The sequence below is a fragment of the Dromiciops gliroides genome, chromosome 4 (genome assembly GCF_019393635.1).
Source record: "Dromiciops gliroides isolate mDroGli1 chromosome 4, mDroGli1.pri, whole genome shotgun sequence".
In the NCBI taxonomy this organism is placed as follows: Eukaryota; Metazoa; Chordata; class Mammalia; order Microbiotheria; family Microbiotheriidae; genus Dromiciops; species Dromiciops gliroides.
Genome location: NC_057864.1, coordinates 31,968,459 through 31,984,385, shown reverse-complemented (window position 1 = coordinate 31,984,385; position 15,927 = coordinate 31,968,459). Strand labels below are relative to the sequence as shown.

Genomic DNA, 15,927 nt, shown 5'->3' with positions numbered 1-15,927 from the left:
GTGTTATGCTCATTTTACAGATGAAGAGACAGGCCGGCAGAGGGTCGGTCACTTGCCCAGGGTCACATAGCCAGGATTTGAACTCAAGTCATTCACTGGCTGCGTGACCTGGGAAAACCACTGTGCCTCTGAGCCCCATTACAACGATGATGGTGAGAACCATGATGGTGCCTCTCCTTCCTCTGCCCAGGTATGTGGGACCCCCGAGTACATCGCTCCCGAGGTGATCCTGAGGCAGGGCTACGGGAAGCCTGTGGATTGGTGGGCCATGGGTATCATCCTCTACGAATTCCTCGTGGGCTGTGTCCCTTTCTTCGGGGACACTCCAGAGGAGCTGTTTGGACAAGTGATCAGTGGTAGGTTCTGGGCCGTGCAGTGCGGGACAGGGGGGCCGAGCACAGCCACAGCCCCTGGGCATGCTCCCTGGCTTCTAGCTGGCGCAGGAGAGCAGGAGCAGGATTGGGGTGGGGTGTGGGAGGTGGCCTGGGCCAGGGCTGAAGGCTGGGCAGCCAGTCTGTGGGAGGGCGGGGGAGACCAAGGGTGGGTGCACCCATTTGGGACCCACCTTTTGCCTCCAGCCTCCTGCCTCCCCTCACTGCTCCGTGCCCCCCGCCCACACGTCACCGTTCCTCTTCCCCTCAGATGAGATTGCATGGCCGGAAGGTGACGATGCCCTTCCTCCTGATGCTCAGGACCTCACCTCCAAGCTGCTTCACCAGAACCCCTTGGAAAGGATGGGCACAGGTAGGTTACAGGTAACAGCCGGGGGCTGGGCAGTGAGTTAGCATCAGGAAAGGGTTGTGCCGGCAGACTCCAGCCACAAGGCCACTTGTCTCATGGACCACACGGACCCGTCAGCTTGGGGCATGGGCTCTCCTGGTCAGGCCCAGGCCCAGGCCCGCAGACTCCCTGGCCTCTCCTTCCTGGCCCAGCTTCTCCTGCTTTCTGCCCTGGTCCTGAGACTGTGCCTGTTCCCTCTCCCTTCCCCACACCACCCCCTTTGCAGGCAGTGCCAGCGAGGTGAGGCAGCATCGTTTCTTCAAGGACCTGGACTGGACGGGCCTGCTGCGTCAGAAGGCCGAGTTCATTCCCCAGCTGGAGTCGGAGGATGACACGAGCTACTTTGACAGTAAGAGAGTGAGGCCTTGGTGCCCCAGCCCGTATCTGGTCCAGGGGTGCAGGGGCTTGCGTCATCCCCCCTTCAGCCCGGCGATTGGAGATGTGATTGTGGCCCAGCTGTCCCTCTGAGCCTGCGTCCGAGGCCGGAGAGGCAGGCCGAGGGCTTGGTCCCTTCTCTTGGCAGGTCTTGAAAGCCTTCAGCAGAGAACCAGGGGGGCAGTGAGGGCAGTGGTGGTAATGGTGACAATAGTACTGACTACAGCTGCTGGTAACTAGCGCTTACACGACCTGCAAGGTTTACACATCCCTTTACAGACCTGATCCCACCCCATCCTCACTCACAATAGCTCTGTTATCTCCACTTGACAGCTGGAGAAACTGAGGCAGCAAAGGTGAAGGGACTTGCCCAGGCTCCCACAGCTAGTCAGGGCTAGAGGCCCAATAGACCTCTGGTCTCGGTGACGGCAGGCATCCACAGTGACTTCCAGATGGGGCCTTGCTGGGCCTCTTCCCAAGCTCTCTGTAGCTTGGCTTCCCTCTCCTGCTTCTTGCTGTTTTCTGGGCTGCCTAGGGAGGCACGCTGGGCTGGGACGGTGGGGAGGCCTGGGCTCACCACCCCCTCCCGCTTCTGGCCTCGGGAGACTCCCAGAAGTGCTCCTCGTTCCTGGACCGTGTGTGAACTGTGTTGGTTGTTGGTTGGGGGGGGGGGGGGTTCCTTGCTGAGGAGATCTGGGGGCGCCAGAGCTCCCATACTCTCCATTTCTCCAGTCCTAGAGGCCCTTCCCGAGTTACAGCTTGGCCAGCCCAAGGATTCCTGTCCCTGTGTTGACGGGATCCCAGAATTTGAGAGTTGGCAGGAGCTCAGCAGCATCTGGGCCGAGGCAGCAGAAAGGGAAGTGTGATGGTAGACCCAGCAAAGGGCGTTGGGCCCCAGACCTTCCCCCCTCCCTCCACAGCCCACATCCGCCCTTGGGGGCAGTTTGTCCTGGCCCTCCGGCTCCCCTGTCTCCTCAGGGCTTGTCTAGAGTAAACCCTAACATGGCCTGGGCTCAGCCAGCCGTGACCCTGCCCGCTGCCCCCCGATCAGGGCTCCCAGGACTCACCACAGTGTTCCTGGTGGGGGCCCGAGTGCAAGGCTTGGTGCCCATCCCTGTTGAATTTCATCTTCTTCGTCCGGACTAGTTCTCGGGGTCCTGCCAAGGCCCCTCTGGATCCTGACTCTGGTTTGCTAGATCAGCTCCAACCGTGGGGTGGGCCAGGCTGCTGAGCTGGCCCTCGAAGTCCCTCTGCCAGGCATTGGGACGGTGCTGGGCCGAGCGCAGTCCCCGGGGCCTTCCCCTGGAGACCTCCTTCCCAGGCGGCCATCAGGAATCGGGCGTGAGCCTGTCCCAGCGTGCCGCGCTTTGTCCAGCCCTGCACTGACACCTGGGCCTCCAGTGTCCGCAGCACACTTCTCTTCTTTTTTTTTTTTTTTAAAGTGAGGCAATTGGGGTTAAGTGACTTGCTCAGGGTCACACAGCTAGTAAGTGTTAAGTGTCTGAGGCCAGATTTGAACTCAGGTACTCCTGACTCCAGGGCTGGTGCTGTATCCACTGCGCCACCTAGCTGCCCCGCAGCACACTTCTCTTATGCTGGGTGTGGCCTGGCCTTCGTGAGCCCCGTGGGCTCTCGGGGATCCCTGGCTTCTGGACCACCCTTTATAGTCATGCTCCCTGGCTCTAGTTTCCAGGCTTGGTTCTCTTCCCTTCTGGGACGATTGGGCCCCTCTCGTTTCTCCTTCCTCTGGTGGTGAGCCAGCCTTCAGCCCTGTGGCCGGCTCTTTGGGGGCCCAAGAATGTCATTCATCTGGGCCCGCTCAGGCCACGAGCTCTTCTCTCACCATTCCCCATGTGGGCATTAGCTGTTTTATGCATGAGGTGGGGGCAGCTCAGGGGAGTGTGCCTAGGAAGCGTGAGAGCTGTGAGGCAGACCCTGCATGCCAGGCTTTCTCCTCTCCTGGATTCTGGCCCCACTGAGTGCCCAGTGACCTCCCTGCTTCCTCTGCCCATCCCACCATGAAGCCTACCCAGAGTGAGGCCTCATGCCCAGCCAGGCACATTGGGTAATCAGACCCCCTCTCCCCATCTAAGCTCCAGTCAGCCAACACTTAGAACTTGCACCCCCGTCCCCCAACAATGCGCAGGGACACTTGTTTGCAGCAGGATGTGATAAGGTCAGAACCCAAAGTGCCCCCCACCCTGGGGCTCTGGGTGCCTAGGAGCTGGCCTCCCAGACCGGCCCAGGCCAGCGGCCCCTGCCAGGAGGCCCGACCACTTCCTCAGCCTCACCCATCCATGTGTCCATCCCAGCTCGCTCAGAACGGTACCGGCATGTAGATTCAGAGGATGAGGATGATGCCAACGATGATGACCACGTGGAAATCCGTCAGTTCTCGTCATGCTCCCCGAGGTTTAGCAAGGTATGGGGGTTGGGGCGTCTCCAGAGGGTCTGGGGCTGGCCATCCCAGGCCAGTGGGAGATGGGCTTGGGTGCCCAGAAGGCACCAGAAGGGGCTTCGAGCCTGGTGGTGGGACAGGAAAAGCTGGAGGGAAAAGGAAGGACCTGCCTGACGTGGCTCCAGGCCGGCAGCATCTGTCTCTGGGGTGGGGAGAGCTGTGGCCTGGCTCTGAGCCACTCTGGAAACTTGGGCCTCCTGGGGCGGGTTTAGAGCTGCGGGGACCCTTAGAGACTGGGCGTGTACCTGAGTGGGCCGTGGCTCTCTTCCCCCCCAAGCCCTGGTTTTGTACTTGGGGGCTTCAGTGTATGTGTTGGTGTCCCCCCCAACACTCCCCAGTCCCTGTCCATCAGATCCTCCATCCCCCTCTCCACCACCCTTGGCGATGGTCACTCCCCAAATCAATGCCACCTCAGTGATCCAGAGCTCTGAGCACAGCCTCCTGTCCTCCATCATCTTCTGGACCTCAGCCCCCAGTCCCTGCCCATTCATCCCCTGCCTCCCTCCTTGGTTGACCAGTTCAGTCTTAGTCTCCCAGCTTCCCTGGAAGCCTCGGCCCCTTGTCCCGGCATCACCCCCATGTCCCTGGTGTGTGTCTCCTCCCCATCTTCGCGGCTCCTTGTCTGGATGCACGCTCCTGTGGAGAGTCATGCGCTCACCCTGGCCCTCCCTGATGCAAGCACTCCTTGCATTCACACGTGATAGCGGCCTACCCTCTCTACTAGCCATTCCGGGCCAGCCCCTGTGCCCAGATGGCACCGCCGCCTCTGCCCCTTCCTTCCCAGCAGAAGCAGCGGAGGTGCTGTGCAGAGAGCACCCTCTTCTCCCTCCCCTGTTCGACCTTCTCGGCTGCAGGCTCTGCCGTCCCAGCCTCCCGTCCCCTGATCTCTGCCTGCTGGGTCTGGGCAGTGCCATCCTTGGTCAGCTTACCCGCCGGGCCTGCCTTTGGCCCTTGTCCCGCCCCCAGCCTGAGCCCTTTTCCACCTGCCTACCCACTCCAGGTGTACAGCAGCCTGGAGAGGCTCTCCCTGCGTGAGGAACGCAGGGCCCCGCCCCCCACCAAGCGCAGCTTCAGTGAGGAGAAGGACGACAAGTTGGACGGGCTCAGCGGCCTCAAGGGCAAAGACCGGGGCTGGGTGATCGGCTCCCCTGAGATGTGAGTGTGGGGGCCTAGGAGGGGGAGGCAGGGCCCGGGAGGGAGGACCCCCGCAGCCAGCTTCCCTTCTCCCCTCCAGACTGCGGAAGCGGCTCTCCGCGTCCGAGTCCTCCCACACGGAGAGCGACTCCAGCCCCCCTCTTGGGGCGCGGCGGCGCTGTTCGGGGGCACTGGACGTCCCCCGCTTCCCAGACGCATTGGATGAGGCTGGCAGCAGCCCCCGGCAGAGCCAGCAGCTGACAGAGGGCCCGGCGTTCCTGACTCCGCAGCCCAGAGAGGGCGGCCCTGGGTCCAGCCCTGAACAGCTGGGAGAGCAGAAGGCCCAGGGGGACAAGGAGCCAGGTGCAGTGCTACCTCCCTCAGTGACCTCCTGAAACGTCAGCATCTTTTGGGGGGCTGGGGCACCCATCAGAACTGCCCCGTGGTTGGGGGAGGGATAGGAAGCAGCTTAGCAGAGGCTCCTGAGACACTCTGTCCCCAAGCTCAGCCCAGCCGCTCTGGTGTCCGGTGGGAATTTCAGATCACCAGGCTTCACTGGGGGCTTCTAATCTCTCCCTGCTGCCCCTGTAGGCGGGAGTCCTGTGAGTATCTGTGCCCAGCAAGGCCGCCGGAACAGCCACGAGGGCCTGGAGACCTCCACGCCCAAGGCCATCAGTGATCTGGCCGTGCGGCGGGCTCGCCACCGCTTGTTGTCTGGGGAGTCCGGAGACAAGCGCACCCCCAGGCCCACCAACAAAGTCATCAAATCGGCCTCGGCCACCGCCCTGTCACTTCTCATCCCCTCAGGTGAGGGAGGCCCAGGGTCTGGGGCCAGCCCAGCGGCTCTTCTCTGTGTGTCTGGAGAGGTGTGTGTGTGTGTGTGTGTGTGTGTGCGCGTGCATCTCTGGGTCACAGGAGAATGCGAGTGTTATGACTGTGTATCATGGGGGCTGAGAGCCCGGGGCCTGCACAGGCTGGACACCCTGCTACACCTCGAGTCTGTGGGATTGACTGCAGAGGCTCAGTGCCTTCCTGGGGCAGGTTAGGACCCACTTCACAGATTACAGATGATGTTTCCTTTTTGTCTTCTTCAGTGTAGATGAAATATGTGCCCGTGTGTGTGTGTCTGTGCACAGGGAGGGCCCTGGGGCAGGTGGTAGCAGTTACGGCCTATGGGTATCGGGTCTGCCCGGGTTGGGGGGATGAGCTGGGATGGGCCGGGAGTTGGCTCATCAGGCCCGTGTCTCTGCTCCAGACCACCATGGATGCTCCCCCTTGGCCAGCCCGATGTCCCCCCACTCCCAGTCATCCAACCCTTCGTCTCGGGACTCGTCCCCGAGCAGAGACTTCTCTCCGGCCATCGGTCACCTGAAACCGCCCATCGTCATTCACCGGGCTGCCAAGAAGTACGGCTTCACCTTGCGAGCCATCCGGGTCTACATGGGTGACACTGATGTTTACACCGTGCACCACATGGTTTGGGTATGTCTGTGTGGGCTGGCTGGGAAGAGGGAGTGACCGGGGCAGCCTTAGCCATGCCACAGCATCAGGAGACCTGGCGATGATGGTAGAGAGGGGGCCCCCAGAGAGAATGAAGCTGGGAAGTGCTCAGAGCTGGTCTCTTCTTGGACATAGCACGTGGAGGATGGGGGCCCAGCCAGCGAGGCAGGACTGCGGGAGGGCGACCTCATCACACACGTCAATGGCGAGCCCGTGCACGGGCTGGTGCACACGGAGGTGGTGGAGTTGATCCTGAAGGTGAGGAAGGGCCTCGGGTGGTGCAGGCTGGCTGTACCAGGCACCCAGGGCCTCGCGGAGCTTTTGGGGGGAGGGCACCAGGCCACCAGGGGAGTGGGCTGGCTCCTGTGAAGCTCTGTACTTTGGCTCCCAGGATACCCCCATCTTTTCTTTGAACCTGGTGAAGTCTGCTTTCGTCAGATCTAGAGTGCCACACTATGCTGCCCTCTGCCTGAGGGGCATCAGCCTCCCAGAGACAATTCATCAGTTATCCCAATGAACTTTTCTGAGCATCTCGGCTGAAAGACACAGACACACAGAGGCAGACACAGAGGGACGAGAGATAGCGGGGAGGGAGGCCTCTGCGAAGCACTTTCTCTGACTCGGACCTTTTTTCAAGCGAATCTGTCGTCTTCCCAAACAATCCACAAAACCCCACGATGTGACTCAGCCTTGAAGCCAGATGTGGGTGACAGGTGGACTCTTCCGGGCTCGTTGTGCATCCAAGTTGGGGCACCAGGATGAGGAGGGAGGCTGTCCTAAAACCTTCCTGGAGACCTGGGTTTTCCCATAGTTTGGGCTCTGCTCCATCACAGAGCTCACTGCCCTAATTCTGTCTTTAGGGACAACAGATTCTCCCTCAGTTTAAATCCCTTTCCCCTTTAGAGATATCTAGGCTTTTGGTAAAGGAGAGAAAAGGTTTCAGTGCAGGGCATTATTTTCCTAGAAGTATTTCTCCAGCAGTTTTCCACTGTTCTCTTTGACCACATGTCGAGGGAGGGGTCACATCCCCGAGATGCCCTCCCTTCCAGCCTGGTTCCTTTCTGCTGGCCAGACTCAGGTCCAGAACAGACTTTCCCCTTACGGACGCTCCCTCTTCTGAAGAATGGAGCCATGTTAGAGCGCCCTTCAGCACTGGTGCTCCTGAGCCGTTGGCTGGACTTCATCTGTTTCCTTTTTCTGCCTGGGTGGTCTGTAGTCTACTGCAGCTGCAAAATCATTTCTGCTCCCCCTCCTTCGGCCTTCCCCTGTGCTCTGCCTCGTACTTCCTCCCCTCTAAGGCCTGCATTTCCTCATGAGGGAAGACGTGAGCACACTGCTCCCTGGCCTTTTCCCTCACCTGTCTCTTTGGAAGGGGATGTGCTCTTCAGGAGCCACAATGATCCTTGTGAGGTTCCCTCTTCTTGGTGGCGAGATGCTGGAGGCTGCCCTCCTGGCTCCTTTCTCGCACTTTGTCTCTTGTGAACTTCAGGGGGTCTCGGCTCTTAGTCTTCTCCTTCCTTCTCTATGGCCGCGGTCCCTCACCTGGGGGATGGGCACAGGGAGTCCTCCCAAGCAAGACACTGAGGAAATGCTGCCTCTGGCCAGGGGTGGCTGGGCCTGTGTGTGGAGGCCTGACCCACACTTCCAAATTGGACCGTTCTCAGACGCCCCCTTGTTAGGCAGCTGTCGCTGCCGAGTCGGCTCTTCTCCTCCGCACACGGCCTTCAGTGAGCCCTGATAGTCATTTCACCCTCTAGTGCTAGTGTCCGAGACCTTCAGGCAGTGTTATTGTGTCCAGCCTGTCCCCCTGACCGCCCTGCAGACCCTGGACGCGGCCGCCCCGCTTCTTCTGCGGCCCCACATTCCCATCTCCTCCAGCATGCCCCAGATGTGTGCTCTGATCCAGGCCGAGGGTGGCAGGACCATCGCGCCACTTCTGATCACAGCCATCTCCTTGTGGCCCCCTGGGTGTGATGGCCTCCCAATGTTGGGAGGCAGCCAGGGGCAAGGCAGGGAGTGGGCACACTCGGCACACCCGGCCTGCTTGGGCTGTCGGTATGACTTGGGTCAGTCATTTTTCCTTTGGGGGCCTCAGTTTCTCCTTCCCTGATGTGAAGGGGCTGTGTCAGATAATCTCTGAGGCCCCCCAGCTCTGATCCAGATCTGTTAGGGACTTTCTTCCCTTTGGCTGTGCTGTTGGTGCCAGAGTCAAGGCTGCTGCTGACTGACCTGCCCTGTCCTTATGCCCAGCAGAGTGGAAACAAGGTCTCCATCTCGACAACGCCCTTTGAGAATACATCCATCAGGGTGGGCCCTGCACGCAAGGGCAGCCACAGGTCCAAGATGGCACGAAGAGACAGGAAGAGCAGGGCCAAGGACGGGCCTGAGAGGTGGGTGAGGCCTGGGCCCCCCAGGAGGGTCTGTCCTTGGTGCGGGCCTGTCTGCCTCAGGCCTGGGCACGCAGCCCCTAGACACAAACATGTGCATGTGCCACCTCCAGGCCCTGGGCCCCATACACGTGTCTACACCTCCCCACAGCATTGTGGCCCTTCTCTTGGCCTGGGCACGCAGCCTCTAGACACACGCGTGTGCACACATGCATGCACTCTCTACCCTGGTCCCCATATGCACACCTATAGCCCCCTGCAGCATTGTGGCCCTTCTCTTGGCAGCAGGAAGAGGGGCTCCCTGTTCCGGAAGATCACCAAGCAGTCGTCCCTGCTGCACACAAGCCGCAGCCTGTCATCTCTCAGCCGCTCCCTGTCCTCTGGAGAGAGTGGACCTGGATCCCCCACTCATGGGCACAGCCACAGCCACAGCCTGGCTCCGCGTTCTCCAACCCAGGGCTACCGAGGGGCCCCCGAGGCCTCACATTCAGGTACCTGTGATGTGAGCTTCCCCTGAAGGGGCCACCGGCCCTGGAGGCCTCTGTCTCTAGGTCCTCCCCTCAGCAGGGGTCTGGGACTAGGCTGGGTTAGAAACTGGCACCAGAGACCCCGTCGCAGCATCCTGAGCCCGGGTTGGTGGGTGGGGAGCAGAGCCCTGAGCAGGAGCCGGGGGTGGGGGGCTCCTCCCTGGGTCCCTCTTGGTTCTGAGGCTCTTGCTTTTTCTTTCTCCAAAGTAGGGGGAAATTCTTCCCAAAGCAGCTCGCCCAGCTCCAGCGTCCCCAACTCCCCAGCCAGCTCTGGTCACATCCGCCCCAGTTCCCTCCACGGCCTGGCCCCCAAGCTGCAGCGGCAGTACCGCTCCCCAAGGCGCAAGTCAGCAGGCAGCATCCCCCTGTCCCCCCTGGCACACACTCCATCACCCACCCCGCAGGCCACGTCCCCCCAGCGCTCTCCATCTCCTCTGCCTGGCCACGCCCTGACCGGCAGCCCCGCGGCCTTCCCGGGGAAGCTGCACTCCTCTCCACCCCTGGGCCGGCAGATCTCAAGGCCCAAAAGTGCTGAGCCACCACGCTCCCCGCTCCTCAAGAGGGTCCAGTCAGCTGAGAAGCTGGGGGCGGTCCTGGGGGCCTCGGAGAAGAAGCTGTCTGCCTCACGCAAGCCAAGCCTGGATCTGCCCCCCTGTGAGGTCAAGAAGGAGCTGGTGCTGCCCGGGGAGCCAGGGGACAAGGCACCATTGGCCAAGGCAGCCACTCGCAGCCTGGGCACCATCCGGCATGACCGTGCTGAGCGCCGGGAGGCCTTGCAGAAGCAGGAGGCCATCCGTGAGGTGGACTCCTCAGAGGACGAGGAGGACACGGATGATGACGGCTCTGAGAACAGCCAGGATGGACAAGGACAGGGGCCACGCCGGGCCCTGCCCCGGGCAACCCCAGAAGGAGGGGACTTAGGCAAGTTCCTGCCTGCTCACGGGGCCCAAGAGAGTGCCAAAGAAAAGCCCTGTGTGCCCCAGGCCCTTTGGCCCAGGGCCCGGCCCTCTGCAGCCAGCCCTGGCACCCCTGTGAGGACACCGGCTGATGAAGCTGCCTCGGGCACTGTGCCCGCACCGGTGTCTGACGAGACCCAGGCACTCCTGAGTTCCTCTGGTGCCCAGGGGTCTCCCCAGGGCCCCTCAAATTTGGGGGATTCTTGGGGGGCAGCCTCCACAGAGCCCACACTCCCCCGTGGTGACAGGCAGGCCCAGACCTGTTCCCAGCCAGCACTTACAGCACTTTGCCCTTGGCCATCAGGGAGTCCACTCCCCACCAGCCCCCTCCTCTGTCCTGGTCCACCCCCAGAGCAAGCCCCCGAGAGCAGCTCAGGCCCTATCCAGCTTTGGCCTTTGCCCCTGCAGGGGCCCACCCTGCCTCAGGGAGGGTATGGCTGGGACACAGTCTCATCCCAAGCCACCCTGAGCCTTCAGCCTGGGTCCAAGCTAGAGGGGCCCTCCAAGCCTAGGCCGCCCCAGGCCACACAGCTCGGCAGCCCTTCCCAGTCCCCAGCCTATCTCGGCCCTAGCCTCAGCCCTGCCCCTTGCCCACCTTGGGAGCCCAAGCGCCCCTGGGCAGAGGAGGAGCTAGCTTTGGGTAGTGCCAAGGTGCCTGATGCTGCTGGTGACAGCAAGCAGGCCCCTCAGTGCAAGGGGCATCTGCAGCCCCCTGGGCGTGAGGAGACTGTGCCAGGGAGAGCCCTGCATGAACCACACGACTGTGCCCTGGCTCATGACGACCTTCTGAGAAGAACGTAGTTGCTGGCCCGGGCCCCCCGTCCCTCCTGCCTGTGTAATATATGCTTGTGGAAATGACTGGTGTGCCACTATCTCTGTGGGGAGCAGGGAGAATGGGGGGCCCTGGGGCCCATGTGGCCCCATCAGCTCCGGCCACCAGAGCCAGGCTTGTGGCTGTAGTCTCAGGATGTGGCACTGAGCTGGTTGGGCATGCTGGGTGACAGTGGCCACAGGCAGTGACGGGAAGCCCCAGGGATGGAGGAAGGGAAAGCAGCGGCTTCTCACTGGGCCAAGGCCAGGAAGCCTCTCCCATATCCCAAGAGCCAGCTGCAGGCACTTGGGTGGGGGAAATGCAGGCTGTGGGGAAAGAGAAGGTGGTCTTCCTGACTGGATTTGTCTCTCAGGGTGAGCCTGGGTTGTCTGAGCCTCTAAGGAGGCTTATGGGAAAGATGGTAGTAGGGCCCGGGGCCCCCAGCTCTCAGCAAGAGAGGGTGTTGGGGGCCAAGGGGAAGGCGGGGTGCCGGTGGGGGTGGGGGGATCTGGACTGAAGCAAAAACTGCAGTGAAGACATTGTTCTCTTAGGAAGGAAGAGGGATGGGGAGGGGGTGGCGGCAGCCCCCAGCTGTAAGGATCAAATAAGGCCCTGCCTCTTGCTGGGAGCAGGGATCTGGTGTGTGTGCTGCCTGGTGATGCTAGACTGCCTCTCCGGCCCCTCAGGCTGCCCACTGATCTCCTTTCATCCACCTGCTTGGGGCTGTCCACACTTCTGTGAAATAAAATTGTTTTTTCTGTATGCAAGCCAGCAAGGCTTCCTGCGACCCTAGTGCTTAGGCCTAGGAGATGGAGATGGGCGGGGAGGGTAAGGAAGGGAGGCTGGAGGGGCTTCAGGGTCAGGACCCCAGAGTAACCAGACGTAGCTTTCTAAGGATCCTGGGACTGTCCCCGGTTGGCCGAAAAGCAGGACTTTGAAGCACCCTACCCTGAGGTCAAGGTTGAGAACGCCGAGCTCCAGAGGGTGGGGAAAGGTGTTCTAGTGGTGTGAGGAGGGGGCCTAGTGACCCGAGAGCTTTCCCGGGAGGGCCACCTCATACATGAAGTGCCTCTTAGGGGCAAAGCCCTGGGGAAAGTGGGAAGTGAGGAAGAGATACATCCCTGCCCCAACGGAGCTCACAAATTAGGGGCTGAGGGAGCAGGTAACTGTGAAGCACACCAGGACGTGATCGCTGGGGCCACACCAGTGGTGCAGACCAAACCCCATCCCCATCGTCTCACCCCAGGGAAGCTCTCTCGACAATCAGAAGGGAATCCCTTGCCCACTGGGTGACCCGATGCCACTCTTGGCCTCTCCCTTCTCCCACATATTCCTTTGTGTTGTGTGCTGCAGTGTCCCCCCCACCCCCATCCTCGCCTCCCCATTGCCCTCCATCCCAGTTCTGAGACTCGTCTGACTTGTTGCTGTGTGCACCCTAGAAAAAAAAGCAATATGGAGTCCATAAACAGACTCGGCAATTTCCCCAAAGCCTCTGGCCCATTCTCTTCCTCCTCCCTTCCTCCCATCTTTCTGGGCCCAGTAGAGTGTTAGCCCAAGACGTGCAGGTGCATCTTGGTCTGGCCTTGTCCCATGTGGATGGTTAGGCCCCACCCTGGAATAACCACAGGGCTGGGGGAGGAGGTTCAGCCACAGTCCAGGGAATGGCGTCATGCACAGGCAGGCGTCCAGACAGGACCCGAGGCTGGACCTCCTCCAGGACGTGGGAAGTGTCCCGAGACTCGTGGGACAGGCTTGCTCCTGTTCTGCAAGGTGCCCCTTGACTCCACCCCCTTCTTCATCCACGTGCCCAGTGAGGTGGTGGCTTGCCCCTGTGTCACAGCTGACAACTGGGAGGCAGGTGGTGAGCTCCAGTCTCCCTAATTCCTAGCCAGGGCCTCTATCCGCTATGCCATGTTGCCTTTTTTATTTATGCAGTGCCTGCCTATGGGCTAGGCACTGTGCCAAGGGCCAGGGATGGAGATAGATGTGAAGCTGTTCTGCTCTCAAGGGTCTCCCATTTGAATGGGGGTGCAGGGTTTTAGGGAGCCAGGACACATGGCTTTAGTGGGAAAGGGGGGATTCCATGAGGCAGAAGCAAAAGAAAAGGGAATTCCAGGCATAGGAGACAACCTGTGCAAATGCATGGACACTGGACAGTAATTGGCACCACAAGGTTTTGGATTTTCTGCAACTTTCAGCCAGAGGAGAGGGGCAGGGGTGTCCACTGTGACCTGTTGCTTGTGGAAGCCTGAATGCTCCTCTTTGAGCCCCTGGTGATCAAAGGTGACCTCCAATCTGGAGACAGAAAAGTAGACGTGCACTTGGGCATCTGTTAATCACTCAGTGGTCTTTTTTTTTTTTTTTAAATAATACTTGAGATTGGGGCAGCTAGGTGGTGCAGCGGAAAGAACAATGGCCCTGGAGTCGAGAGGACCTGAGTTCAAATCCGGTCTTGGACACTAGCTGTGTGACCCTGGGCAAGTCACTTAACCCTGATTGCCTCCAAATAATAATAATAATACTTGAGATTGTGCATCCTCTGCTGCTACCTTTGGTGTCTCCTCAAGATCTCTGGAGAATTGCTCTCTCCTCACCTTACCAACTGTTCCAACCTCTGTGTCCGGGGGGGTGTGATTCAACCACTCTGTGTTCTGTCACTTCATGCAGTCCATGGGGACGGTGGTGCCAGAGTCTGTATGTGGTGTCTGCACCTTCCGTGATGGAGGAGGATGTTTCTTATAGAAACACGGAGCCATGGTTAGGACCCAGGGGCGGCTTCAGGCAGGGCAGGAGGCTGGGGCCAGCCATTGGGCCAAGTCTAGACAGCGTGTGGGAATGGAGCCGAAGGAGTGAGAGTGGGCCGTGAACAAGTGGTTCAGGACTCTTTGGAGTCTGCTTTTCTCAGTCTTCACTCAGTGGCCCACCGAGTTCTTCCAGCTTGTGGTCCCCCATGGGAGGCTTGGGATCCCAGGCTTGGGCCATCGGCCAGGATGGAGGGAACAGAGGTTCCTCAGATCCTGAGCAGTGAGGAGTGGCGCTCAGGCGGGAAGCATTGGCGAGCTTCCTTTCTGCCTGACACGAGGGCCCCTGCTCTCCTGGGGTTTACCTTCTAAGCTCCTTAGGGTTGCAGGATCCTTTTATCTCATTGTCAAGCACTGTGTACAGTTGTTTCCTGGGCCCTGAGATCCACAGAACCTGCCCAAGAACACTCGCCCATCCTTGCAAACACACCTTGGCAGAGGCATTCCTCCTTGTGTGGTGTTGGGGGGTATTGCCCTGAGCTGGGACCCAGAAAGAGCTGCCAAACCGAGAACGCTGTTCCCCCTCCCCCCAGTAGCCTCCTGCTCCTAAGGTGTCATTTTTGTATGGTGATAGTAGCTTAATATATAATAATTAGATTATCCCTCAGAAAGGCAAGTCGTATGGGTGGCCGGGGGACCTGGTTCAACAGAATAGCTTGGAATCCCAGTAGTATGTAAATTCGTCCCGAAAAAGCTGTGATTGTAAGACTCTCCCAGTGGAACCCCATCATCTGTGCTAGCCCCCAATGAGTGAGTGTGGGTGGGAACTTCTGAGAGCTGCAGGTCCCTCTGTGGATTTATGTATGTTCAAATAAATGTGTTTTACTTGTAAACTTGTTGAATTATTGTTCTTAAATTGTGTTATAAACTGTCAAACATTTGGGGGAAATGACTTTTGGGGGGGGGTTAATGTGGATCCAAAAAAAGGGCAGGAGAAAAGTTTTTCAGAGAACAGCGTTTGGACAACGTTTATTAAAGATTCCAATTTCCTGTCCCGGTTGGTGGGGAATCTGAGTGGGACAAACCAGGTCACACATAGAGCTGTGGGGAAGGGCTCGAGTTAATAGATGGCAGATTTTAAATGACTGCAAAGCTTGCTGTTCTAACAGCCTGCAGGCGAGCAAAATGACTTTTAGAGACTTTTAGAGATAGGACTCCACTGGTTTCCTTTCTCCATCATGGGGCTCACCAGAGGACTGGTACAGGGAACAGAAGACCGTTCAGACTCTCTGAGGTCAGCCCCGACCTCCTGCCACCTCGCTGAGGGATGACATTATAAGCAGTAAATTAAAATGCAGCTTCAAATAGTAGCTGGGTAATTCTGCACAAGTCACTTAACCGCTTCCTGCCTCAGTTTCCCCATCTGTAAAATGGAGATAATAATAAAAATATCTACGACTCAGTTTGTGTGAGGATCAAATGATATGTTTGTAAAGTTGCTTTGCAAACCTTAAAACTATATAAATGCTAGATACCATCATTAACAGACCTCCACTCACAGTCCAAGCCTTCACCCACATCTCTTCTGGACTATTGTGTCAGTCTCTTAATCGCTCTCTGCATTCCCACTCCCTTCCCTTTCCAATCTGTCCTAGCAGCACCTAAACTGACATTCCTATAAATTCTTCAACAGTTCCCTAGTGCCTCTGGGATAAGATACAGACTGCTCAGCCTGGCACTCGAGGGTCTCCACAATCGAGTTCCCCTCTATTTCCAGCCTTAATTCTGTAAACAGACAGGGGTTGCCTTCTGACACCCCTGCTTTTTTTCTATTACCACTAAAAGGCAGAGGTGGGTGCAGTCTCCCTGTGAGCCACCAGGTGGCGGTCTGAGCTCACGCTCCAGCTCCTGCAGGCAAGAGCAGGACCCAGCCTCCCTAATGCAGATAAATTTGCCCAGGTCCCTGCACCTCCCAGTTTTTCCCATTAATGCCTAAATTCTGATTTTCTTCTAGTTGACAGGTTTGAATGTATGTGCTCTCATCTTGTTGCCATTCGTTCTATCTACCTCCCAATTTTACATGACCTCAAAAGATGACATACACAGATGAGAGAACAGAATGAATGCTAAAGAGTATACTGGTAAATGTTTAACAACCTGCTCTCCAGGGATAGGGGTGGGGCAATGTGCCTCTAACACCCTTTAAAATTTAATGTGCGGGGGTGGCTAGGTGGCGCAGTGGATAGAGCACTGGCCCT

At 58.8% G+C, this 15,927-nt stretch overlaps 1 protein-coding gene across 14 annotated transcripts in view; it reads left to right on the top strand.

Moving 5' to 3' along the window:
* Positions 1 to 14,562, top strand: part of MAST2 (microtubule associated serine/threonine kinase 2) — a 153,518-nt gene extending 138,956 nt beyond the window's left edge. For 8 of the 14 annotated variants that reach the window (XM_043963504.1, XM_043963503.1, XM_043963499.1 and 5 more), the window contains 12 exons: positions 191 to 356; positions 643 to 744; positions 1,007 to 1,129; positions 3,468 to 3,577; positions 4,614 to 4,768; positions 4,848 to 5,110; positions 5,339 to 5,554; positions 6,003 to 6,229; positions 6,383 to 6,505; positions 8,498 to 8,637; positions 8,920 to 9,125; positions 9,369 to 14,562. In XM_043963504.1, coding sequence (XP_043819439.1) covers positions 191 to 356; positions 643 to 744; positions 1,007 to 1,129; positions 3,468 to 3,577; positions 4,614 to 4,768; positions 4,848 to 5,110; positions 5,339 to 5,554; positions 6,003 to 6,229; positions 6,383 to 6,505; positions 8,498 to 8,637; positions 8,920 to 9,125; positions 9,369 to 10,918 — 3,381 coding nt within the window. In that variant the 3' untranslated portion in view covers positions 10,919 to 14,562. The remainder of the gene's footprint in view (positions 1 to 190; positions 357 to 642; positions 745 to 1,006; positions 1,130 to 3,467; positions 3,578 to 4,613; positions 4,769 to 4,847; positions 5,111 to 5,338; positions 5,555 to 6,002; positions 6,230 to 6,382; positions 6,506 to 8,497; positions 8,638 to 8,919; positions 9,126 to 9,368) is intronic. The other 6 variants (XM_043963506.1, XM_043963505.1, XM_043963500.1 and 3 more) reach the window with 3 other exon arrangements.
* Positions 14,563 to 15,927: the final 1,365 nt, after the last annotated feature.